Source organism: Phascolarctos cinereus, unplaced genomic scaffold, assembly GCF_003287225.1.
Source record: "Phascolarctos cinereus isolate Bilbo 61053 unplaced genomic scaffold, phaCin_HiC Scaffold_3;HRSCAF=262, whole genome shotgun sequence".
NCBI lineage: Eukaryota > Metazoa > Chordata > Mammalia > Diprotodontia > Phascolarctidae > Phascolarctos > Phascolarctos cinereus.
This window is the reverse complement of record NW_027555736.1, coordinates 238,466,830-238,494,315: the sequence shown is the minus strand read 5'-3', so window position 1 is coordinate 238,494,315 and position 27,486 is coordinate 238,466,830. Positions and strand designations below refer to the sequence as shown.

Genomic DNA, 27,486 nt, shown 5'->3' with positions numbered 1-27,486 from the left:
TTTTTCTTCTATTATCACTCTACTGGATTTTCTGGGAGTTTTGTTACAAGTTCTTTCAAATCCCTTTTTTTTTTTAATCATTTGTGGTCAGTATTTTACTCTAACTTGTAAATTTGTACCTAATCTGAGATGATGGAGGGGAACTGGACTTATCCATGACTTCTCCCCCAACATCTTGCTGGAAATCATTTTCTTTCTCTTTTTAGTTTCTTTCCCCACTATCAGGCTTTTCAGCCTCCTTTCTCTGGAGTTCAAAGACCCAACACATAGTCTTCCCCTTTTCAACTATATCCTCATACTTTGGGACTTGAGCATACACCTTGACATCCCAAACACCCTGGCTTCCCAATTCAAACCTACAATGCCCTTAATCCATTAATTAAGCCACATACAGAGATGAAATCACCAGCAATCATGTGTGATCTTGAATTCTAGAATTATTTTCTGGTCATAATCTCCTACTTAAAAAAAACCTAAGCAAAAATGAGAAGTGAACATTTTTTAAACGATTAATTTTGGTTATATAAAATTGATAGGTATCTGTATGATCAAAACCAATGCAACTAGAATCAGAAGACAAACTGCTGTAAATTAGGAAGGGGGTCTTTGTAGAAAACGTCTCTAATGAAAGTTTGCTACCTAGGCTATAAAGGAACTGATAACAATGCAAACTTTTTGATCCAATCATTTCCCAAATGACAAGTGGTCAAAGGATATAAACAGGCAGTTTTCAAAAAGAAAAGAAATGGCTGACTATCAGCAATGAAAGAATGCTCTAAATCACCAATCAGAGAAACACAAATTGAAATAACTACGGTTTCATCTCACAACTATTAGATATTTTTGTTTCTATTCTCAATATATCCTGGATTTCAGATCTTAACAGAATAAACTTACTGGAAAGATTATTTTCCCAGTGAATTGTTTTCTTTCTAATTCTTATTATATTGCTTTTATACAGAATTTTCAATTCTATATAATCAAAATAGCCCATTTTATTTCCTATAATTTTCTCTATTTCTTGTTTAATTAAGAATTCTTTCTTTTTTCATCCACAGTTGCCATAAGTATCTCCTACCTTCTCTTTTAATTTGTTTAAAATGAGATCTTTCTATGTAACTCGTGCATCTATTTGGAGTTTTCTGTGGTCTATAGTGTGAGATGTTGAACTAAGCTGAATTTCTCTAACTGCTTTCTCATTTTCCTTGTATTTTTTGTTGAAATGATATCCTTACTCTAGTTGTTAGTATACTTGGGTTTCCAGGGGCGGGGAACCTGTGGCCTTGAGGCCACATGTGGCCATCTAGGTCCTCAAGCGTGGCCCTTTCACTGAATCCAAACCTCACGGGACAAATCCCCTTAATAAAGGGATTTATTCTGTAGAACTTGGACTCAGTCAAAAGGCCACACCCAAGGACCTAGAAGGCCACAGCTTCCCCACCCCTGGTTAGTCAAACATTGAGCTGTATTTAATTGTTTATAGAGCTTATGCACTGGATCTGTTTCACCAGATCTACATTTTTGAAAAACTTGTCTTGATATTAACTGCTTTGTAGTATAGCTTTGAGGGCAATAGTAGGCCCTCTTTCCCACCCAGCCCCTTCTTTACAAAGAGAAGGGCTCTGATCAACATTAGTAATGTGTAATTGAAGGATCTGTTCCTATTCTTGTGCACCTCTTCCCTTCACCAGCTCAGATCCCATTCTACTTTTTGGACTTTCTAATTCTGTTTCCAATCCCCCCCTTTATGATGAAACCTCTAAGGGTGACAGTTTTTTGTTTTTGACTTGTCACAATGCCCTCCCTTACCCTATTCTTCCTTATATTTCCCTGGCCTAGCCGGTTAATGTATTTTTTCCAACAAACTGGGTGTGTGTTCAATCTATTATCTTATTTAAATAAAAGTAATGAGATGCTGCCTCCTCCTACTCCTCCCCTTACCCTCTGTGTTTGTACACTTTGCTTCTCCCACACCGAAATTATGAAAAATCAGTTCGTTCCTCTACTTCCTGATTTCTTCCATAATGTTTCCTTTTCCTTTTCTCTTTTAAAACCAACTCAACAAAACAACCCACTGATACCTTGTGTGTTTGTTTTTTTAACCTATGAACACCTTAGGAATCCAAAGGAAATGTAAACCTATCATTATCAAATAGTCCCTTTCCATTGCTTATTTTTCCAAGTTTTTCTTGACTCCTATGTTTCCAGTTCAATGCTTCTATCCAGCTCTGGCCTTTTCATCAGGAATGTTTAAAGTCCTCTATTCTATTAAAAAAATCCATTTTCCCCTATTGAATTTTATTCAATATTGCAGGGATGTTAGAATAAGACACAGGTCAGTAAGCCCTAGTTAGAAACATGTCCCCTTATAAAATGTGAACACACTGCATGCTTCACAATCACCTTATTTTTTTTGTTTTAGCTTTACTTTCTGTTCCAAATTGTCCCCTTCATCCCACAATTCCTTTATGGGATAGGCTATTGTTGTAAGCCTTTTCCTTTTGCAACATCCTATTCCAAGATTTTCTCATTGATACTATTTTTTTTTTTTTGCCAAGTGTTATATGAGACTGACTGTTTCTTTCTGGCTTCTTGCAGTATTTTTTCTTTAACTTCCACTTTGGATTTTGTTTTCCTGGCTATTTTCAGTTTAGAGTTTCTTTCAGGAAGAGATTTGTGGAATCTTTCCATTTTCACCCCGCCCTTTAGTTTTAAATGATCTAGATAGTTTTTGATTTCTTAAAATGTAGTATACAGTTTTTGTTTGATTATGGTTTTCAGGGAGTCTAAATTCTTAAATTGTCTCTCCTTGACATGTTCCAGTTCAGTTGAGGTTTTTTTTGTACTTATATTATATTGTCTTCTCTTTTCCCCAATCTTGTGCTTTATTCCAAAATTTCTTGTTGCCTCAAGAAGTCATTGAGTTCTATTTGCATCATTCTGTTTTTAAGAGGTGGTCTGTTACTTGTTTTAAGATTTTCTACAATCTCTTCTAAGCTATTTATCCTTTCATTCTTTCCCCTAAAATTCTCATTTCATTTTTAAAATCTCATTTCATTTCTTCTTGACAATCTTATAGTTCTTATGAGCGAGTTTTTCTTTTTTTCCCTCTGAAGGTCTAGCTGTAATTACTGTGGTGTTGCTCTCATCTTCTTGGTTTATTTTTTACACTTCTCCCTCCATAGAATTTCTAAGTTTTGTTTGATATTTTCTTTTGTCTACTCCTATTTCCAGTCTCTGTTCTTGGCTTGGAATTTCATGCTCAGACCAATATTCTTTGGACCTCTTAGATGGACTGGATATGCCTGATTTGGTCCTGTCCTGCTATCACTGTCAATATGGTAGAAGAAGCTATTATCAAGCCCCATTCCCTATTTCAATCTGTGGTTTCTAGCTCAGTCTCAGTTCAGGCCCAAGTTAGTCTTTTTTCTACTTCTCTTTGCATGATCCTCAATCAGGAGTTAATATTGCAACCCCAAAACTGAGATTCACTCATATACATTAGGAAAAATTAATAAAATTGCAAAACATGGCCTAAGCATAATAAACTATTATGCTAGTAAGAGAAATGAAACAAAATTATTAAATGAAAGAGAGTCTTTTAGACTTGGCAAGTATGAAATGGGACACTTCAAAATAGTTTAAAGCGAAACAAAATGTTAAAAGAAGGTATGAAGAAAAAAATTAGTTCAGAAATCAAAGCTCCCAACATAGACTTTTAAAAAGACAAAGCAATAAGGTACAGAATTTAGAAGATACAATGGAGATTCTCTCAAAAGTAGAAGCTCTGAAAGAGAATGACAGATTTGGAAACCAAAAATTCAGTAGAAGAGGGAAATGTTGAAACAGAGAAGCAAATGCCTTCAACCCTAAAAGAACACATGTATTGTACAGAAGTCAAAGAGAAAGAACTTGAAGACAGTACAAATAGAAAAAACTTAATATAAATTTTCCAGAAGAACCAATCTCTCCTCCCTCCAAAAAAAAAAACTTAAATACAACATGGCAGGAAATAATATACACAAACTACCAAGTTTTGAATACAGAAAACAGAGTACTGATGTACTAAATCCATAGATTACTGCTAGAGAAAAAAAAATACTACATTAAAAACTCCAAGTCACAAAATAGCAAAATCTCACAATTTAACCATAAAATAACTACCAAAGTGGGTAGAGGGGAGATTTACAAGTGAACTCTGTCAAAATCTTAAAAAGCAGTTACCACCAATTATTCTCAAGTTAAAGCAACACTCTACCAAGCTGTTTGTGAGACTACTAAGGTCTTAAAAGTCAAACTAGGGAGATCACACAAAGATGACGAAATATAGACCGATATAACAAATTAAACTTGATGCAAAAATTTAAAATAAAATCCTGACAAAAACTATAAAAATATATCTGAAAATATTCACCATGGCTTCAATTCAATAACTATTAAGTGCCTACTCTATGCCAGGCACTGGAGATACAAATAAGAAAAAAGAAAGACAGTCTCTGCTCTAAAGCACCTTACAATTTAATGTGGGAAGATAACACTCAAAAGGAAGCTGAAAAGAGAAGTGGAGAATGGGGGTGAGGGCAGCAGCATAGGACACGATGCCTGGAGGGGAACTGACCAACTATGAGAAAGTGACAAGATTCCTGAATGCTGAGCCCTCTATAACATAAGGCTTTTGGAGGAATTTATTGCTCTGCCCTCCAGTCCTTCAATAAGAGGGAAGGGGCAACTGAGGATGCAGAGAGGGTGCTCAGCATCAAAAGATGAGTCAGTCTGCACGGTGATGAGCTTTCAGGTGATCCTGAGCAAAAGGAATTTAAACTAGAGGCATGAGATTGGTTCAACATTGGGAAATCCACTAACATAATCACATTAAAGACAAAAATACCTCAAACCACAGGGTCAATAAATACAGAAAAAGCATCTGACAAAGTACACCACTGATTTATTTATGCTAAAAAAAAAATTTGATGGTGTTTTGCGGATTTACTTTGCGTCCTGCTACTTCTGAAGCTATTAATTGGCCTCAATTAGTTTCTTTGATGAATCTCTGGGTTTTTCTAAGTAAATCATCATGTTAACCACAAAGAGAAATGATCTTGTCATCTTTTTGTGCCTTTATTTTTCCCTCATCTTATCGTTAAGATTTTTAGAACTGACAAATAATAATATGGAGAATGATTATCCTTGTTTATCCCTTTATTCCTTTGGAAAGCTTATGGTGGTTTCCCCATTACAATAACATTAGCCTTTGGTTTAAGAGATATGCTTATTATCATATTAAACAATGGTCCATCTGTTTCCACGCTTTTTAAAGTTTTTATAACATAGGACTTTGTACTGGACTCCACAGTGATGGAACATAATCCACGTCAAGATGAAACATAGCTCTACAAACACTAGCTAAAAATGTGACTGACCCCACTGTGAAATTTATACACACTGTATGCATCACAATCACTTGGATGGAGAACCCTAAGTGAGAGGTTAGATGCAGTTTGTAAGTTTTCGTCATCTTTTAGTCGTGTCACACTCAAATAGAAATGGTAACCACTGAAGTGTACGTAAGGACCCCATGGGCCACATACTGACTTAGTTTCAAAACACAATATTGTCTATGTTATATTGTATTTGTATTTATTTTTGTAAATATTTTCCAATTCTATTTGAACATGGTTCAAGGCTGCACTCAGCAGTGTTGTGGGCCACATATTTGACACCTCTGTTTTATAGTATTCAAATTCATATAAAAAAAACTCTCCACTAAAGAGAAGGCTGCTTGCAAAGCTGTGTGGGGACATAAGGGCAGGACACAAGACTCCTTTTATTATTGCCAAATAGGCTGATTTTTTGCCAAAGTCCTTCAAAATAAGTGTTTGTGCTAGAAAGAAAGCGGTATTGTTCTTAGTGAGAAAATGAAGCAAATTCACTTTGACAAAAATTTCTTCCCAAAACTTGCAAATTTGGTGGATATTTTTGAAAAATGAATATGCTAAACCAGCAATCCCTAAACTTCTGATGATAAACTCTTATCATTAAAGAATTTCAAGTATGCACTTCCATCCTATGTAAATTTGTTTATCAGTTATATGCATGGATTATTAGCAAAGAGGCAGCCATGGCAGTAGATGGAAACAGGACTCAAAACCAGCAAGATGTGGGTCCTACATCAATGACTCTGGGCAAGTCATTTAACCTTTTAAATTTAGGCAATTCTCTAAGACTATAAAGTGGCAATGAAGGTGCTGACTGCATCAGGAAAGGTAGTTTCCCCATTCAGAAGGACCCTAAATCAATGCAATCCTAGGTCCGGTTCCTATCCCTAGTCTGCTATTACATTAATATATTACGTGCATTATAAAACATCCTCCCAAACAGAAATTTCAAAACAATTAGATAAATATGAAAGAAATAATATTTTATTAATTATTTAAAAAAAATTTTGCCCTTAAGAACAATTTAACTGAATATGCTTTATTTGGGGGTGAGGGTGGGGGTGGGGGTGGGGTAATCTCAGGGGTAAAAAACACTTGCCAATATTGTTAGTAACTAGTTATTTAATTAATTCGATTACTTAACCAGTAAAGCAGAAGAATTTCTTTTAAACATACAATCAAACAATAGGTTTCATTCATTCATTATCAGTGAATATATAGGGTTGTTTTGGGGTTTTTTTGGATTTTTTAAGGAGTTCTTTCTCTATAAGTATGCATTGACCACCCAGAAAAAGCAATAAGCCAAAGTAATTCTCTTATTTCAACTCTGCAGAGTTTTTATTATAGATATTCCTCTTTACCTGGATCTGCTTAATGGTTGGAATCAGATCTTCATTTTCCATTCATGCTTGGATGCATTTGCTGTGTTTTTTTATGAGCATGAGGAATAAGCACAGCTAGTTTAGCTGGCCTGTAGAGAACAGGAAGGAGAGCAGTAACAGCGGGCTGGAGAGCTAGGCTGGGGACAGGTTGTAAAGGGATTTAAAAGGCAAGCAGAGGAGTTTATATTTGATCCTAGAAGTAATAGAGAACCACTTAAGTTTATTGAGTAGCAAAGTGGCACTGCCTTACTTATGCTTTATTTTGATCATACATCTTCTACCTTGGGTTCAAGCATTTTAGAGACCACCCCTCTTCTCTAAACAGACCAATGACAAGTCCTCAGATGCATACTCTGATCAAGAAAGAAGATGACTGAATTCATAAAATTTTAAAGTTATGTTTCCTGATTTTGAAAAAAAAATCCAACCTTAAAGTGAAATAGAAGAAAGAAATGACCTGCTTACTAATCATTTGACCAAGCTACAAGAAAAATTCCCATTTTATTTTTGAAGACCAAAGTCAATCTAGAGCCAGCTGTGGGATAGGACACAAAGCCAGAAAAGATACTTTCCTCCTCAACAAGTCTATTTTCCAAACAATCCTTGTTCTCGAATTAGATACAACAAAACACTTTGCAAATCCTTAAGTATTATCTAAGTGCCAGTTTTATTCTGTTTATTATTATTAGACACTCACATAATCTTCCTTTTGACAGAATGGTACCTACATTAGCATGAGCGATCTCAAAGGAATTTAATACCTGGAGTTCTGTTATCTTAACCCCTGGACAAATATGAAGTGATACAGGTGGATGAGAAAGTGTTGTTAAATTTGAAAAGCAAGATATGAGAGAGATGACATAAACAAATAAGGATAACATTCTAACTGATAAGGTATCGTTGAGATGCTTCATGGAATTGGCAAACATTTTTCCACATGACAGCAAAAAACGACTTGTACCCAGTAGTCATTAAACCTACTGAAGTCTAGGAAAAATAGCCTGTAGAGCCTGTCATGCTCATAGCAGAGGGATAGAAAGCTGAAAACTTTATCTACTGAAGACTTACAAGTTTCACAGAGTGAATTAGAAAAATAAGTGAATAAACTGTTCTTGAAGTCAGAACAAAAATCGAATACAGATTGTTTTAAGTATAGGTAATTTTATTTGCATGGAAAGAAAGTCTTGGATTTTTGTTCTGAAGTATGTCAACAAAATGACTTTAAAAAATATTAATCCTGTATGAGTTGTATTTCTTCCAGCATACCTAGTCACTGTGCAAAAATGCCACAGTATTACTCACCACCAACTTTGTAGCAATATATGGGCAACTATGGAGTGCTGGAACTGGAGTCAGAAAGATCTGAATTCAAACCCAGTCTCAGAGACACTTACAAGCTGTGTGACCCTGGGCAAGTCACTTAACCTCTGTTTGTCTCAACTGTAAAATGGGAAGAACAAGGGCACCTACCTTGCAGGGTTGCTGTGAGGATCAAATAAGTTAATATTTGTAAAGCACTTAGCACAGTCTCTAATATGTAATAGATACTATATAAATGTTGTTTTGTTGTTATTATGTGGCAATATTCTCTATTACATTGGATAAATATTTTCTTTGTTTTTGTTAGGAAGACCAGTCTCCCTGACTCAATTAGGCTGGAAAGTACAGTGGCCTCTCTTGGGCCCACTAGTGATTGGCACAGAACCTTTGACCTGCTCCATTTCTGACCAGATCATTTCTGACCTCTTTATACAACCTCTTGGCCTCCTGCTCTCAGGGGCTCCCCCATAGTTGTGTTGAACTTAGTGTAGACACCTATTCAGCTTAGGCCACTGCAGCTCAGAACTCCCAAGCTCCAGCAGTTCAGTACTCTCAGCGTCCCCAGTAGCAGGGATTACAGGCACATTCCACCGTTCCTGCCCAATGTGTTGTCAACAAAACTAAAATTGACGAGAACCTCCCTAAGCACTAATGTTTTTGGCTATTACCAGTAGGAAGCAATGGAGTTACAGTGGCACAATATCTGCATTTGACGTTAGATGACTTTCCTGTCCTGGTCTTATTAAGAACAAAGGAATGTAGATTTAGAGGTTGGAAGGGACCTCGGAGACCCTCTACGCCAACCCCCTCGTTTCACAGATGAACAAACTTTCCTCATCTGTAAAACGATGGGGTGGGCATAGAGGGTCTCCGAGGTCCCTTCCAACCTCTCAAATCCATGTCCTGTGTTTCAAGTAGTCAGACGTCTTCTCCCCAACTGATTGGCAGGAAGCACAAGCGGTAGCCAGTGGAGACAGTCGTTATAAAAGGTGCAGACTTTGGATCTAGCTTTGTTTTCTTCTTCAGTTTAGACTGGATCTTGCCCCTTTGGCCCTTACCTTACTAGCCTATCCAATCTACCTCCTGTGCACACATATAAGCTATTTCCCATGTCTGGAATGCATTCCCTTGTCATTTTTGCCTACTATTCACAATCTTTTCTTTCAAGGATAGCTCAGGTGCAACCTTCCAGGGAGAAGGCTCCCTAGATGCCTCACTCAAGGGATCACTGAATCAGGATCACTTCCTCCTCCAAAGAACACTTCTTTTTTCTTTGCCTCCATCACTATCTTGTATTCCACTTATCTGTGTAATCTGTATACTTCTCATCCATACTGGACTGTAAGTTTCTTGAAGGCAGAGATTATGCTTTAAAAAAAAAATCTTTGTACTAAAATGTCAAAAGGGGCCTTTGCACATAGCGGGTACTTAAGATCAGCTAGGTGGCATGATGGGCAGGTTTCACAGGCATACAAGAATGAGGTCAACACAACAACTCTACAGACCTTTGGGTTTTTTTGGTAGGCAGTCTGGGGTGACTAAACAGCAGAGAGGATAAAGTACTGGGCCAAGAGTCAGAAAGATTAATTTTCCTGAGTTCAAATCTGGCCTCAGACACTCAGTAGCTGTTTGACCCTGGGCAAGTCACTTAACCCTGTTTGCCTCAGTTTCTTCATCTGTACAATGATCTGGAGAAGAAAACGGCAAACCTGTCCAGTATCTTTGCCAAGAAAACCCTAAATGGGAACACAAAAAGTAGGACAGGACTGAAACACAATTGAACAGCAACAAAAAGTGGAGTCAAGAAAGACTTGGGTTCAAATTAGGTCTCAGACACCAGCCCTGTGACCCTGGGCAAGGCACTTAACCTTTCCCTATTCATTTCTGTATTCCCTATTCATTAATATCTGAAAAATGGGGATAATAATAGCACCTAACTCCTAGAGTAGTTGTGAGGATAACATAATATTTTTAAAAGTACTTTGCAAGCTTTAGTACATAAATACTATTTTTATTTTTATTAGTAGTAGTAGTAGTAATAGTAGTAGTAGTAGTAACATCTACTGAATTATGTTGGAAGGCCACTTGAGAAAGTGGCATGCTGTAGTACTCAAAGAGTATTCTCCAATGCAAATCCTTTTTTTGAGCAAAAGGCCAGACCACAGTTTTCAAAGGATCCTAGAATTTTAGACCTGCAGTGGACTTTTAGAGCTTTATCTCTCCCCTCCCCCAACTGTGTTTTGCAGATAAGGAAAATAAAGCCCAGGGAGGAAAAATGACCTGATTAGGGAGTAAAAGGGTAAAAAGCCAGGGTCTGAACTTGTCATTATTTTCCATGTGTAACAAGGTGTTGGAGGTCAATGGCTGCTGGCTGGTAGAAAATCACTATCACTCCTCTCTTCAGTCCCCCAAGGAGCTGTCCTAACTTTTTGACTGACAGCCAGAGTTTGACTTTGAAGCTAGCTCCCCTAATCTAACAGAGAGGAAGAACAGAAGCCCTAATCATCACATACCAGAGGAGAGGGCAAGCCTAGGGCAGCCATGTAGGGAGTCTGCAGCTTCCCAGAAGCTGTGAGGGAACATGCCAGCCATGTGCCCTACAGACCTGGGCTATCAAATGATGGCTATGTGAGCCAGCTGTGTGTCAGGACCACAGGTGTGTTTGGTGAACATGTTCAAAGAGTTGGGACTAAGGCTAGCGATTCCCTCATACTTCTCCTTCCTCCTCTTTGAATGAGAGTCAGAGTTTGTCTTTTGTTTTAAAAACAGATACACCAAGGCAAATGTGTTTAACCATTATACTATTCAGTCAGTCAGCAAGCATTTCGTTAACATTTACTATGCAGTTTATGCTGAGGATAGATAGAAAGAAAAACAAGAATGTGCCCTACCATCAAGTTACTTAACCCTGTTTGCCTCAGTTTCCTCATCTGTAATGGCAAACCACCTCGGTATCTTTGCCAAGAAAACTCCAAATCATGGAGAGTCAGACATGACTGAAGAACAGGAAGTATATAAGATACATGACAAATAGAAGAAGGGACTAGGAAACACCTCCTGAAAAAAAGGGTGGGGGTGCAGGGTTGAGCTAAGTATTCAATAAAGTGAAGGACTCTACGATGCAGAAGTGTGGAGGGAGAACATTCCCCACGTTGCTGCTCTTCTTTGTCCTTCATTCTCAAAGAGGATGACCATGACACCAGGGAGGCCATGCCATGCCATGCAAGGGAACTGGATTTAAGTGAGGGAGCATTGTGCAGAGTCACCAGGCTCACTTCCTTCTCCGCAGTCATCTGGGTCCAATGGCAAGATATGTCCAGATCAGGTTGACTGAAGATAGCCCTGGATGCAGTGGGAGACCTCGGCCTTTTTTAAGCTAAGGTTTTTAACAGGTTTGTTTGACTGAGGTCACACCCCAAGGAAAGGCATCGCGATAGAGGCAAGGAACAGTAACTAGGCCAATGCAGCTGGATCATAAAAAGTGTGTGCAGAGCAATAAGGTATAAGAAGATTGGAAAGGAAGATTGAGGCCAGACTGCGAAGAGTAATAAATTCCTATTTGGAATTTAAATTCAATCTTATAGGTAATAAGGAGCCACTGGAATTTATTGACTAATTATTAGTTAATCATTAATTAATTACTAATAATAAAAGTTCACAGTTTTATATGCCCTTATTTCAAATACTCTTTTCTTCATATAGTGAAATGTTCCTATTTTTTGATGTTTAAATTTATAAGAAAAATGTGTAACGAAAGTCCTCCTCTGGAGGTGGGAGGGAGCCATCTTTAAGCCTAGGCACATTAAGTCTTCTTTTATTGGGGGAGGGAGGAGGAATACAACTACAAATCTACTTGAAAAGAAGAAAATCAAAAACTGTTTTCAGAGAAGTCAAAAATCTCATTAAAAGGTCACTGCTTATCTTTCATTTGCTAATCTTCATGCTTAGGAATTTTTATTTTCTGGCCATAAATGATGTCTTGGCAAGGGGGCCCAGGCAAACCTAGATCAGCATGAACTCATCAGCATTTATTAGAAACCAACCCAAAGCACATATCCTTCAGACAGGAGGTGCAGCAGGACCTTCATCCTCTATGAGAGCCAAGACGTAGGTATACAAACTGGCAGCGTAATGAATTTCCGATGACTACACTTAAAATCTCTTAACGTTTACTTTCTGAAACTTCATGTCCAAGTATTTTCCAACCTTCCCCAAAGTAAAGAAATGCCAACCTTTTCCAGAAAACAATGAACAGATTTGTCTCTAAGTTAGCTTTTAGACATATGGTTTCATTTATTGTTTAAGTACTGCTTTGTGTGAAGAAACAAACAGCTAGCAGCTGTAGGCTAATCAGTGGACTTACTGAGAGCTGACCAGGGGAAAAACAGCAGCTTGGTAGGGAATGGTTCTCTCTTCAAAGGACAAATTTCTCCCACAATAGGTCAACAAACCAGAACTAACTTCAACTGGAAACAGGACTCATGGTACTGATTAATACATTTTCATTCTTTTAAAAATGAAATTATACTATTCAGGACTGGTGGGGAAGAAAAATTTGATCAGTGAGGGAAATGCACAAAGATACCTCACTGCCTAATTAATCACTTTACTACTTCAATCCATTTGAAACCACAACTATACCTAGCACTAAGTTAAGATAGATAGGCATAGAGATTGGCCATGCAATTTCATAGGTGTAGGGAACCAATGCAGGTTGGTTTCTGAGAAGTTAAGTGACTTGCCCAGGGTCACATAGCCAGGATGTGCTGGAGGCAAAACTTAATTAAAGCTAGGTCTTCCTGGACTTGAACCTAGGCCAACTCAAAATGATTTTATTTGTAAAAGTAGTACTATCACTGATAGCCAACATTTATATAGAGCTTTAAAATCTGCAAAGCGCTTTACATGTTAACTCATTTTGATCCTTACAAGAGTCCTATGAGATAGGTGGCATTATTATCCCCATCTTACAGATGGGGAAACAGAGGCTGAGGTAAAGTGAATGAATTGCCCAGAATCAGAGGAGAATTTGAACTCAGCTCTTTCTGACTCCAAGTTCAGTGCTCTATCCACCACCACAACCAATATTAAACTAATGTTAAAAGTTTTTTTTTTTAAGAGGCATGCACAGTGAAGTTTTTTACATATTTCATTAAACATTTCTAACCATTAAAAAACTTTTTAAAATTAGTGTGGTTTAGATAAAAATCCTGGTGAAGTTACAGAAATGAAGCCACATAGATCTCTTAATATCTATATTAGTCTACAAACATGAAAAAATTCATGCAGGGTGCTATATCTGTACAGTTTATACATGGTAGCTGAATCACTACTAAATTAAATAATTATTTTTTGAAACACAGAAAGTCAAAATAAAACTCAGTTGCATAGGCCAGATAAAAACCAAGGAAGCTAGGACCAAATCATACGTGAAGATGCATATTAAATCCCAAATGACTTTGCTTTTTTATATCTCTGGGCAAACACTTGTATATTCTTAAAGCACACATTCATGATTAGTTTGCCACAAACATAAATCCTATTAAATAAACTAAATTGATATGTTGGTATTCTAGCTGCATTCTCTCTGGGTGCCAGCTCTAAATTGTCATTGGAATGCTTAAGAGATTACCTAGAAAATTTTAACTAAGATATGAGAACTACATTCAGAAGGGAGTAATAATTTCTTATCACCATAATCATTTCACAGTTGACATTATGGCATTCTCGCTTCCAAATATTTTATATTCCTTTTCTTCCTCCACTTCAACTCTCTTAATCTAATAATGAGGTGAAGGCACTCAGGCATTCAAGGCTCAAATGTACTATGAAAACACATCTACCACTAAGAGCAGTAAGTAAGGTCAACAGTTCATAAACCAAGAAAAAAAGTAAACTCATCCACAGAGAGCTCTCCACCTCAAGTGTTTTGCTGGGAACCATGTGAGGGGAAAAAAAATCCCCAACTCTTGGAGTTTCATTTATATTGTAATGTGTTTCTATGGGTCTTAGAAACATAGGAGGCCCTCAATTGGTCTCTCTGTCCAGCTCCTGGCTTCTACTTCACACAAGCACAAGTTTAGATTTGGAAGGAACACCAGTAACCATGCAGTCCAATCTATGCCCAAGGGAATATCCCCTATCATATAGCCTAGAAGTAACTGGCCAGCCTCTCACCAAAGGAAGGGAAATGCACCACCTCTAGAGGCATCCCATTCCACTTTTTGACAACTGTTCAGAAGTTTTGTTGTCACACACACACACACACACACACACACACACACACACACACACACAAAACACAGAATAAATGTGCCTCTTTATAACTTTCAGCTGTTCTACATCCTGGGACAAAACAGAACACTTTTAATCCCTTTTTCCATACAAGAGCCTTTCAACTTAGAAAACTGCTGCCGCTTTACCCCCTCAATCTTCTCTTGTTCCAGCGATCTCACATCCAGTTTCTTCAAACTGTTTTCATATGACAGATTGAAGGCCCTTCACCATCCTTATTACCCTCCTATTGATGCTCTCTAACTTACTAATGCTCTTTTGGGGATATGAGAGCAAATGTTTAACACCCAGCTCGCCAAAAAAAAAATGCATGACATACTTTTAACTTTAACCTGCATTATCAGTATCTTCCCCTTCACATTCTTCAGTCTAGACAAAACAAAACCGTAAGTCAAGCCCTAATTTGTAGTATTTGCTCATTTTTGAGGTGTCAATACTGAAAATGTAACAATCTGATCTCCGGTGGCAGCTACCTGTAGCCCATCTCTGTCTGTGGTGCCTAGAACTGAACACAATTCTCCAGATGTGATCTGATCAGGGCATAATACACTATTCCCGAAAGCTAGACTTCTTCTAACGCAGTCTGAGTTGGCATTAGTTTGTTTTTTGTTTTGGTTGACGAGTTGAGCTTGCAGCCCACTATAACCACCAGATCTTAAAAAAAAAAAAAACTGTTATCTAACTATGCCTCTATCTACCACCAGATTGAAAAGCTGATGTTTGAACCCAAGTGTAAAGCATGTATCCTCATTAAATGTCATCTGATTAGATTGTGACAAATGCTCTGGTCTATGAAGATCTTGGAGTCGAACTTGGTCACCCATGTCTCAGCTGTCTCTTCTAGCCTATATTTTCTATATCTTCATCCGCGTTATTGACAAAAGTGTTAAGCAGTGCAGAGCCAAGGCCAGATGGCCAGGGCACTCCAACGGAGACTTCTTGCCAAGCTGACAATGAACTACTAATGACGAGGTCCAGACATTCAACCAAATCATCTAATGCTATTATCATTTAGCCCACATCTTTCCATCTTTTTCCACTGAAATGGTATGAAATACTTCATCAAAGGCTCTGCTAGCCAATCCAGACAAATATATTCTCCAGGGGATAAAGGCCTAGTGCCAAAACTAATTGATTTACTGAAACACATTGTAACAATAAGATTAAAAGTGCAAGCAGATGCTTTCTCCCTACCCCCATCCCCCCCCCGAAAAGTAAAGTATATGATCTGAATGTCAGCCTATATTATCAAACTATCAGTTGCTCTTAAAGTCAAAATGGCTTTTTGTTTAAAAAGTCTCAGTCTTAGGATATTTTTACTCTCTTGATATTTGTCATTTATTGGCAATGTTTCACATTTATAGCATAAAAATTTACAAATACTTTCATTCAAGCCCATATCTCAAATTATCTATTTCCTTTTGTGGTGTACTTGCATATTTTCAATCCTTTCCAAGACTGTTCTATGAATTCATCGATATGATGAACGATGTGAACGCTGCAATGTCAAAGGAAGATCCAGTCTACATTTTTTCCCTTCTACTTCAACTAATTTCCTTTCATTCAACCAAGTTTCCTTTGTGACCTTTTGAGGGGGATGTCTAATGTAATTTTTTAACTTATGTAAATGGAGTGTTTTCTAAAAAAGAAAAATCACTCTCTCTATTAAATTCCAATGTTGCCCTTTGCACCAAAAACTGCTTCCAGACAACTGAGGCAATTAGGTGGCACAGTGGATAAAGTGCTGGCCTGGAGTCAAGAAGAGCTGAGTTCAAATGCGGCATCAGTCACTTATTAGCTGTGTGACCCTGGGCAAGTCACTTAAACTCTGCTTCAGTTTTCTCAACTATAAAATGGGCATAATAACAGAATGTTCTTCAAAGGACTGATGTGAGGATCAAGTGAGATAACATTTTAAAAGCACTTAGCGAAGTGCCCAGCACCCTTTATAAATGCTTATTCCATTCCACTATTCCAACTGGAAACAAGGTTGATCTAACTCTAGGGGTCTGAAAGTCTCCCCATCACTCCAAGATTTCAGGAGGTCCATAAACTTGGATGAGACAAAAAAAATTACAACTGTATTTCAATATAATTATTTTTCCTTTGTAATCCTATGTACTTTATTTTATGCATTTAGAGACATTCTTAAAAAGAGGTACAGAGGGGGCAGCTAAGTGGTGCAGTAGATAGAGCACCAGCCCTGGAGTCAGGAGGACCCGAGTTCAAATCCTATCTCATACCAGACATTTAACACTTACTAGCTGTGTGACTCTGGGCAAGTCACTTAACTCCAATTACCTCGAAGAACAAAAAAGTACAGATTGCCACTATGACATAAAAAAAGTCAGCTCCCATCTAGGTAGACTCAATGTGATTATAGTAGCCTAATTTTCTCCATTTAATAATTTGGAACTCATTAACATTCTAATTTGAAGAACATCACATTCAAATTCCACAGTTTTCTCAGGGGGCAAATTCATACCCAAATTTCCATTGCTTGTGTCCTTTCAGAGGTAGTCTCTCAGATTCTGGTCTTGGTCGCAGTTTTAGTTCAAAAAGTAAAGGTTTGTTGTTGTTGTTTTTTTCCAGAGCATGAGGGAAAAAAAAAAGATTGAGACAGAGGAAAAAAAGCCAAGTTCACCTTAAAAAATGAGATTCTAATGGAATGCAGATAAAATGAATGAAGCCAGCATTCCTTGTTACTTGCTTGCATACATCATTCTTTGCCCTGAGAGAGTGAACAAGTAACTGGGCTGCTAGCACAGGTAATGAATAAAATTGTAGTGCGCTGGATACTGGAGACCGATTTCCTCTAGCTCCTTTCATTCCAAAGAGTTCACAGTACACCCTGAGTAATGAGGAGGTTACTGATGTAGTTTCCCAAGTGAATTAATTTGGGACTGCTTATCTTCAGTGAGAATTCTTTTCTCTGACTCCGATCAGCTGAATTCCTTCATTCATATTGCATTCCTTCCTGAGCTTCTCCCCTCTTCAGCATTAAAACACACACACACACACACACACACACACACACACACACACACACACACACACACACACACACACACCTATACTTGGTCTATCACTTAAATTATAATTGTTTATTAGCAAATTAATTTTACTTCTGCTGTAGCCTAAGTGAAATATATTTCCACCAACAACCATTACTGCCTCCCCACTGTTATTATTGTTTCACTGGCAATTGCCAATAATAAACATGGCTGTTCCTTAGTATTTAAAATCTCATTAGTGAAGAACAAGAAACTTTAAAAAAAAAAAGATGTACAATTCCTGGGAGGTAAAGAATTCTACTTCTTTTTTCTTAGTATTTTATTTTTTTTCCAATTTCATGTAAAGAAATTTTTAAAATTCATTTTTTATAAAATTTTGAGTTCCAAATTTTCTCCCTCCTTCCCTCCCCTTCCCTAAGATAGCAAGAAATTTGATATAGGTTATATATGTGCAATCATGCAAGACATATTTCCATATTAGTCATGCTGTGAAGGAAGAAACAGAACAAAAGAAAAAAAAGCAAGGAAAAAATAAAGTGAAAATAGTACGTTTTGATCTGCATTCAGAGTCCATATCAGTTCTTCACGAGTCTTTTGGAAGTGCGTTACTGAGAAAAGCCAAGTGAATCAGTTGATCGTCACACAACTTTGCTGTTACTGTGTACAATGTTCTCCAGGCTCTGCGCACTTCATTTTATACCAGTTCATTCAAGACTTTCCAGGTTTTTCTGAAAGCATCCTGCTCATCATTTCTTCTACCACAATAGTATTCTATGACATTCATATACCACAACTTATTCTGCCATTTCCCAATTCATGGGCATCCCTCAATTTCTAATTCTTTGCCAAGAATTCTACTTCTTAATAGACCAAAGAATTAAGAGCTACAAGCCAAGCATGTTGAGTGATTAAGTATGGTGGTTGGGAGAAGGTAACTAGTTTCAGATTCCATAGAAAACAGGTCAATTATTGAATTGAATTCACATAGCACACTTCACCCAGGCTGTATATTCACATGGAGGTGGTGTACGGTACTAGGAATAAAACTTTGTTATGAACACTCCATTAAGTAATATTTTTAAAAATAATCTTTGAGGAACAAAGATCACAGGATCATGGATGGACAGATGGGAAGGATCTCAGAAGCCATCTAGTCCAATGCCCTCATTTAACAAATAAGGCCCAAGAAGGGTACTTGTGCAAGGTCACACAAGCAATAAATATCAGAGGAAGGATTTAAATCCAGGTTCTCTGACTCCAGAGTCAGTTATTTTTCATTTTGCACATAGGGAAAGTGAATCCCCCCCCCATTCCTTCTTTGTGGCTGCTGTGTTACTCTGGAAATGCAGAAAGGAATAGTTTGGGGATGGGGAATATAAGGGAAGAACATAGTACTTTAGTAAAAAGACATCACATATTTGAATCATTAATAAATACTCTCCCCATCACAGAGAAAGGTATCTTTTAACAACAATCAGCCTGGGGAAGTCTTTTGAGCAATGACAAATCTACCACTGAAGACATAGCTACTGAGAGCATAATTATCAGAAGTTCTCAGGGTCATCAGAACTACAGGGAATCTTAAAGATTACCTAGCTCAACTCTACTCCCCCCACCCTCATTTTATACAGAAGAATCTCTGCCTTTTGGAAAGAAGAAATAAAGTAAGGCTAAAACTTTTTATTCCACTAGAGTAGAGTTTAAAATGAGTATTTGCTGTTCTCTGTGAGCTTTTTGCATAAGTTCCCAAAGTGGGTGACACTACCCCAGGGAGGGGGAGGGCCACTGGAACAATGCAAGGGGAGGTGATAGTATCCCCAGCTACAATGGGGAGTGTTGAATAAAAATAAGGGAGTGGTGGAAGCATAAAGAAAGAGAAGATAAGAAAAATTTGAAAACTATACATGTTTCATCTGCTGTATAATGCAGTTAAAGTCACAGTGATTACATTATTTTCCAAATAAACACACAAAATGCAAGTTTAACTGATCAACAGTCATGTCTGCCAACAGGTCTTAATAAGCTAGTGTTGGCAGTCAAGCATGAAGCACACTGTCAGGAAGTCCAGCATGCATCAGCAGGAATACGTGCATGTAATGACTTATTCATAATATAATACTATATGATTACATGATGCAATATTGTGTCATCAAAATTTCAATGCAGGAAAAAACCCACAAATTTACAATTAATTATTAAATTTAAGATGCATCATTTTAAAAAAAATTATTGTTTTTGAAATGATGCAAATTAGAAAAAATATCAAAGGGTTAAAGAAAGTAGATTTCGGGGGGGGGGGCTGAATAATTTTTTTTTTTAAAGAGAGAAGTAGGCCAAATTCTCTGATTTAGAGGATTACCAGAGATAGGATTTAGAAGGTGGGATAAGAGGCAAAGGAAAAGGTCAGAAGAGAACACACACAGAAAATCATTGCCTTTGGGGTAGAAGAAAAAAGACCTAAAGAATCAAGTTCAATTTAGCATAGGAAAAAAAAGAGGATCTTTACCCAAAGCTAACTCAAATCATTCAATTTGCACGATGACAGAGTATAAACTAAAATCATAAGTTGAGAATTTCAATAGGCACACTCAAGCATGGAATTTGGAGTCAGAAGACCTGGGTCCAAAACCCAACTGTGCCACTTAGTAGGTGTGACTTAGGGCAAGCCATGCACAGAATCACACATTCAACTGTCCCAGGTACAATCTCTGAGTCTCAGTTTCCTCGCCTACAAAACAGAAATAATGCATAGCCTTGCTACATGATTATCTCCAAATTATTTTATACATAAGCTTGTTTGCACATGAATATTTCCATGTTGCGCCCCCAGCATCAGACTGGGAACTTACTGACAGCAGGGACTATCTTTTGTCTTTCTTTTGCTCACTAGCACTTAGCACAGTGCAGGTATTTAGTTCATGTTTACTCATTGACATAGTATACTGACCCATATTATAAACCATAAAGCATTATATAAATTAAAGGTTTTTGTTAATATATCTTCTAAGAGAACTGTATGTTAAATTAATAGTCACTAATCAAAGAGGGATGACAAGAAGAGCCCTAAGCTTTTCAGCAAACGAACATGAAACAGGAAAATTTCAGATACCACCGCCGGGTGTCTGAGGAGTACACTGGAAACCATAGAATTCCTAGCTCATTGATACTGCTTAAAGATTTAGGTGGCTGAGTTAACCCTACCTTACTGAATCCTTCCTGTATTATTTACAGGGAAATAAAATTGCTATAGGCAAATTCTCAAGCAAACTTGATGCCACTTTAAATATACATACGCACGTACGCGCACATGCTCGCACGTGTGCGCGCGCGCACGCACACACACACACACACACACACACACACACACACTCATCTAACAGAGAAGAGGAATAGGCTTATACCATCAGGTTCCAATATAATGATCCAAAGTTTCAGAGGTGGAAGTCGATAAATCCTACATTACTTACCTTCATACGTACCTGCAACTTTCTTAAGAAGGAAGAAGCAGGGGCATTTGCTCAGTGTCTTATAAATTGATGGTTTCCCCACTCAAAGTGGTAAAGAACACCAGAGTTCAGGAGGCCCAAGTTCAAATCCTGGATTCTAATCCACAGTAATTATATGGACACATAATGCTACTTCTATGACCTTTGGTTTCCTCCTTTGCAAAATTTAGCCAATTAACATTAAGCTTTGAGGCTTGTGCTAAGTACTGGGGATATGACGAGCCTTTGAAGCTTATGTTACACAAGTATCAAATAATACAGGGTAATTTGAGGAGGAAGACAACACTAATGACTCAGTGGAGTGGGAATCAAAGAAGACTTCTTGGAGGTGGCATTTGCATGGAGCCTTGAAGGGAGTTAAAGATTTGGGATGCAGATAGGAGAGAGGGCATTGTGGGTAAGAAAGACAGCCTGGACAAAAGGAAGTAGGCGGAAATGGAATGTTGTTGGAGGAAAGCTAGGTTATTTCGCCTGGAACAGAGTATGCCAAAGGAAATAATATGAAACAAAGGCTGGAAAGGTATATTGGAACCTGACTTGGAGATCCTTAAAATGTCAGGTTGAGGAGCTGGCATTTTATTTCACAGAGAGACAAAAGAGATTCACAGAAAGTTTCTGTGTAGGAAAGTGACATGATCAAACCTGTACCTTAGAAAAATCCCTTTGCCAGCTATGCTGAGGATGTATCAGTGAGGAGAAAGGCAATGAAGATGTGTAAAGAGCAGTGGAGAGAAGACATGTGGGCTAGAACTAAGAGGGAAGCTTTGTGAGTGAGGAGAAGGGGGTGGGTTTGAGAGGTTTGTACTACCTGACCGCCAGGTCTGTTATACAGAAATCATGCTATGATCTATGAAGAGCAATCAGTCCTATTTCTATGTCACCGTACCAGAGGGTGTCGCCTCTGCTGACCATAGCTTCTTCCAGTGTAGTTGATGTGAACGTTAAGGAATGCTCCTTGTGCCCCTCACTTCCATGAAACAGCCGAGTCTTGTGACTCTGAACACACACTCCCCGCCCTAGCCCCACACGTTAAAGCAGCAGCATTTGTAAAAAGGGCTTGCTGCAGCTGGTTCTGAGTGAATGCTTCACTGCTGTCAAGAGTCAGTTACTTACCAGGAAAGACACAAATCCCCAAACAGTTTGTCTTTTCAATGGTTTAGGCCTAAAGCTCTGGTTTGGTGCTGGCTAACAACTAACAGCTGTAGGCAATGCTCTCCCTGAATTAAGACATCAAAAATCTAGAGCTCAGAGGATTTCTGCTGTCTTAATCAAGACAGTGGGCTGTCTTTGAGATTCACTTGTCTACCACCAGGCCATCCACTTCTCCCAATCTCATCTGGGGAGGCAGGTCTATCACTGTTACAGTGACCAGAGGCACTCTGGTGGATAGTCTAAGAGTCCTGGTCCTAGATCTTTGCTCAAGCAGCTCCAATGCTCAGAAAGTGTGGGGGCCATATTGATAGAAAGGTCCCCCCAAAAAAGCTTTTACAGAGCCTAAGTAAGTCAACAACATTTAAATCAACTTGTCTACGGTTTTAAAACTCAATAGGGAAAAAAAATGGCACTTTGGCTTAGGTTTATTTCCTTCCTTTAAAGGTCTAACATTTTAACTATGGCCACTTCCTTTCTCTACTTAAAAACACTATTCAAAAAGTACTGCTCCTCCTTGTTCTGTAAGCCCACTACACGCATTGCTTACACTGTACTGATCTGCACTTCTATGCCTATAGTTCTATTCAGATGGTCATCTTTTAGACAAAACTCATACACACACACACACACACACTGAATCAGCAAAAAGAATGTTGGATGTGATGGTTTGGGATGTTGGTTCTACCACTTACTGCCTGTGTGACCTTGGGCAAGTTACAATCTCTCTAGGTCTCAATTCATCTGAAAAATGAGGGTATTAGACTAGATGACCTCTCTGGTCTCTCACTTAAGGTCTTTCTCTTCTATGGGATAAAAATGATTCCTACCTTCAAAGCTAACAACATAAGTGGTTCTCAATCTATGAACCCGTGGGCCTCATAGCACCAGGTACAGTTATGGTTGCTCAGCGTTCAGATTATCAACACAAAATAAAAAAAGAAGTACTAACTTACTACCTTTGCCGCACCCTACCAAAATCTAAGTAAGAATAGGAAACACAACTTTACTTAGATAACACCCACAGCAACCTGTAAATATTTGCTGATTTGTGATGCCCTCATATTGACTTATCTCTATTGACAGACAGATTTCATTACATACATTTATTGAATCAACATGGTTCATTTTAACATATAACTTTCTTTTTCCTAAATATTACCTACTTAATGATATTGAATAATATTTGTTAATCACAATATTAAGAGCCAACTTCTTTAGAGAAGACATAATATGATCAAGCAAGGGCAGTTCTAGACCCTTTTGCTTTATCATAGACCAAGGCGTTAGTGCCTATATAGTTTCCTACTTGAGTTTTTTTTTTCCCCAAACAGAACAGAAACAGTTCAAAGGGATTTTTAAAAAGAAATTGAGCAGGGACAGCTAGGTGGTGCAGTGGATAGAGCACCAGCCCTGGATTAAGGAGGACATGAGTTCAAATCCGGCCTCAGCCACATAACACTTACTAGCTGTGTGACCCTGGGCAAGTCACTTAACCCCACTGCCTAGGCAAAAAAAAGAAAGAAAGATATTGAGCAAGGTACTTATATGATGGGACCGAGATAGACATCATTAAATGTCACTTATTTCGACATACTGCTTCTCAAATAAGACAGTACCTAGAAAAAAGTTAACTTCAACAGTGACTGCTCAAAACCCATCATTATACCATATGATGATACTAAGGTTATGTCTTTCAAAGAGTCTTAAAAATAGGTTTTCCTCATTTTTCTGTTAAAGAAAAAAAAAAGCAAAAAAGGAATGGTATGTTTAAACTGTCTAAAAAAATCAAAGTACATGGGAGAAAAAGGCCTTGGGCAATTCTCCAGAATGTAAGAAGAATGTGGGGTATTACTTACTACTTTCAAATCTCACCAAAGGTCACTATGGGTGGCCAGAAGGGACAATAAGGCAGGATGCAATATGGCCTCCTTTAGGGCCTAAATCCATTCTACCATTTTAAAACAACTTCAAAACACTTGAGTACATCTATGTCATCTTCCATCCCTCTTCCTACTTTTTAAACTCAGTGATGAGGGAAGGGAAAAGAATGAAAGGGGGATCAGTCAGGGTACTGCAGTGGGGAAAGAGAAGCCAATAGTTATTGTTTAAGTACCTTCTTGAGTCCTTCTCTACCATACTAGAGTAACTGATTCATGCCCAATACTCACCACAAGCTCACTGAACATAACATCCAATTCTTCCACAGGGGGCATGGGAAATGCAGGTTCCATCGTCTGAAGCGCAAAATTGCTGTCATTGCGTAATCGATACGTGATCTCAGGGGGATCATTACTTTGGAAACAACAAAAGACGAAGGAAATCCGTCCACTTCTTTTCCTTGGGGTCATGGTCGAAATTCTTTATACTTCTTGAACGACTAAGCCCTAGAGACAGAAAATGGGAGAATTGAGTCCCCTGTTCAAAGGAGAAGATACATCAAACCAAATTATGGACATGCAACCACAAGCAAGAGGCTATGCAGCCAGCTATACAAAAGAATAAAACAAGCCTTTAGATATTTTCAGGACAAATTCATGTCTTAACTTATCTTCCCAACTCCTATCTGTCAAATGTGGAGGCCAACGTAATATTCCCATGGCATTGTTTTGATCACGTTATTTCCCTGTTCAATAACCTCCAGTGCTTCCCCAATATCTATACTGGTGTCATTTTCCCATTTCCAAAGAAATGCTCACACTGAAAATCCAACAATGGAGCTTGTACAAGCAGACTCCAGGCTCCCCCGCCCCCGGTTGTGTTATAGTTATTTATGTCTGGAAATTTCTTTCCTACTAGACTGAAAAATTCTCGATGACAGGGTCTGTGTCATTCTTCATCTTTGTGTTCCTCTCAGTGCCCAGCACAGTGTCAATATGCAAGTGCTCAAAAAACATTGAATCAGAATAAAAGGAACACAACCAAAAGCTATCCTATTGTGTAATATTCACAAGGAAGCACTCTCTGCCCTAGTAAGAAAATAATTTGGAAAAATTGAGGTTTAGGGGCAGCCAGGTGGTGTAGTGGATGGAGCACTAGCCCTGGAGTCAGGAGGACCTGAGTTCAAATCTGGCTTCAGACACTTGACACTAGCTGTGTGATCCTAGGCAAATCACTTTACCTATTGCCTAGCCAAAAAAAAAAAAGTGAGGTTTAAAAACCAATTCAGAACATTTCTTCAGTAAAAGAACATTCAAACAACAGTTCAACAAAACAAGAATGTGTTTATCTTGGGTTCTGCTTACTAGACTGGGAATGAGATATTGATATTACTGATACTCAAGTAATGGATTCAAATCACATGAATAATGATGGCTCTGAAAAGGTGTTTTATGTTTGAAAGCCAAATTGTTCATCATAATTACTTAATTGAATTCAAAGCAATTTATTTTTTTCTTTATTTTTTAAAATTTATTTTATTAATTTATTTTGATTTATCAACAATCACTTACATATGCTTTTAAGTTTAAAATTTTTCTCCCCCTTCCTCCCCACCACCCTCCCCACAATCTGATATAGGCTATACATTTACATTCCTATTAAACATATTTTCACATCAGTGAAGTTGTAAGTAAAAATTAAAACCAATAGGAGGAACCATCAGAAAGAGGAAACAAAACTCAACAGAAGAGAAAAAAAAGATAGCGATTCAACTTTCACAGTTATGGTTACTATCTGTATCTTTTTCTCCATCCTTTTTCCCCTGTTTATGCTTTTCTTTCTCCTTTCTCCTTTCCCCCCCACTAGTGTTTTGCTTTTGACCACCCCCTCCTTCAGTCCCTCCTCCCTTCTATTATCCCTTTCCCTTTGCCCTTACTGCTTCTTCCCTCCCTTCTATCCTCCCTCCCTTTTCTTTCCCCTTTTCCTTCCTACTGCCTATAGGGCAAGTAAGATTTATATACCTAAAGGATTATGTTATCCCCTTCTTCAGCCAAATCTGATGAGAGTAAGGTTCAAACAATGCTCACCCCCCCTTCTTTCCCTCTGCTGTAATAGGATTTTCTGTCTTTTCCTGTAATGTAATTTACCCTTGTCTGCCTCCTCCTTTCTCAGTATATTTTCTAAGATCAGATTAATCCACTTACTTGGATCCATTTAACCCACTTGATTAGATTTTTTTTTATCATTACATCAAAGTCAACTAATATCCACCCCTTTATGTATACTCCTTTAACATGGTGTAATAACAATACAGTTCTCAAGAGTTGCAAGTGTCATCTTCCCTTGTAGGGATGTAAACAGTCTGCCCTTATTAACAACATTTGTATCTTTCTGTCCCATTTACCTTTTTATGTCTTTCTTGAATCTTGTACTTGAAGATCAAATTTTTTTATTGAGCTCTGGTCTTTTTATGAGGAAGGTTTGGAAGTCCCCTATTTCGTTGAATATTCATCTCCTCCCTTGAAAAATCATGCTCATTTTTGCAGGGTAGTTGATCCTTGGCTGCAATTCAAGCTCCTTTGCCTTATGGAATATCATGTTCCACCCTGAGTCTTTTAATGTAGAAGCTGCAAGGTCCCGTGTAATCCTGACGATGGTTCCATCATATTTAAATTGTTTCTTTCTGGCTGCTTGCAGCACCTTCTCTTTCATCTGGTAATTTTGGAATTTTGCTATTATATTCCTTGGCATCTTCAATTTGGGATCTCTTTCAGGTGGTGAACAGTGTATTCTTTCTATGGTTATTTTACCTTCTGGTTCTAGGACTTCTGGGCAGTTTTCCTTTATGATTTCCTGAAAGATACTGTCCAGGCTCTTTTTTTCATCATGATTTTCAGGTAGTCCAGTGATTTTTAAATTGTCTCTCCTGGATCAATTTTCCAGGTCAGTTGTTTTACCAATGAGGTATTTTACATTTTCATCTATTTTTTCATTTTTTTGTTTCTGTTTGACTGATTCTTGCTCTCTCATAGAGTCATTAGTTTCCATTTGTCCAATTCTAGTTTTTAACAGATTGTTTTCTTCTGTTAGTTTTTGTACTTCCTTCTCCAATTGGCCAATTGTATTTTTAAGGGATTTGTTTTCTTCAGTGTACTTTTTTTCCAGTTTGCCAATTGTGTTTTTAGAGACTTGTTCTCTTCAGTGTACTTTTTTTTCTAATTGGCCAATTGTATTTTTTAAGGACTCTTCTACCTCTCTCATTAGACTTTTAAAATCCTTCTTGAGCTCTTCTAAGAAGGCTTTTTGGGCTTCAGACCAGTTCATATTCCCTTTTGATGTTGCAGATGTGGGTTTGTTGACAATGTTGTCCTCTTCAGAATTTCTGTCTTGATCTTCACTCTTCTCATAATATGAATCTATGGTAAGTTTCTTTTTACTCATGGTTTCTTTATTCCCTGGCCTTTAAAGAGATTGAGCTGGGGAACAGAGGGCAGTGACCCAAGCT

At 37.9% G+C, this 27,486-nt stretch overlaps 1 protein-coding gene across 1 annotated transcript in view; it reads right to left on the bottom strand.

Annotated features, from left to right (window-relative positions):
• Window positions 1-27,486, bottom strand: part of DAAM1 (dishevelled associated activator of morphogenesis 1) — a 207,742-nt gene that overhangs the window by 107,068 nt on the left and 73,188 nt on the right. The window contains 1 exon segment of the mRNA XM_078151516.1: window positions 24,272-24,487. Coding sequence (XP_078007642.1) covers window positions 24,272-24,451 — 180 coding nt within the window. The 5' untranslated portion in view covers window positions 24,452-24,487.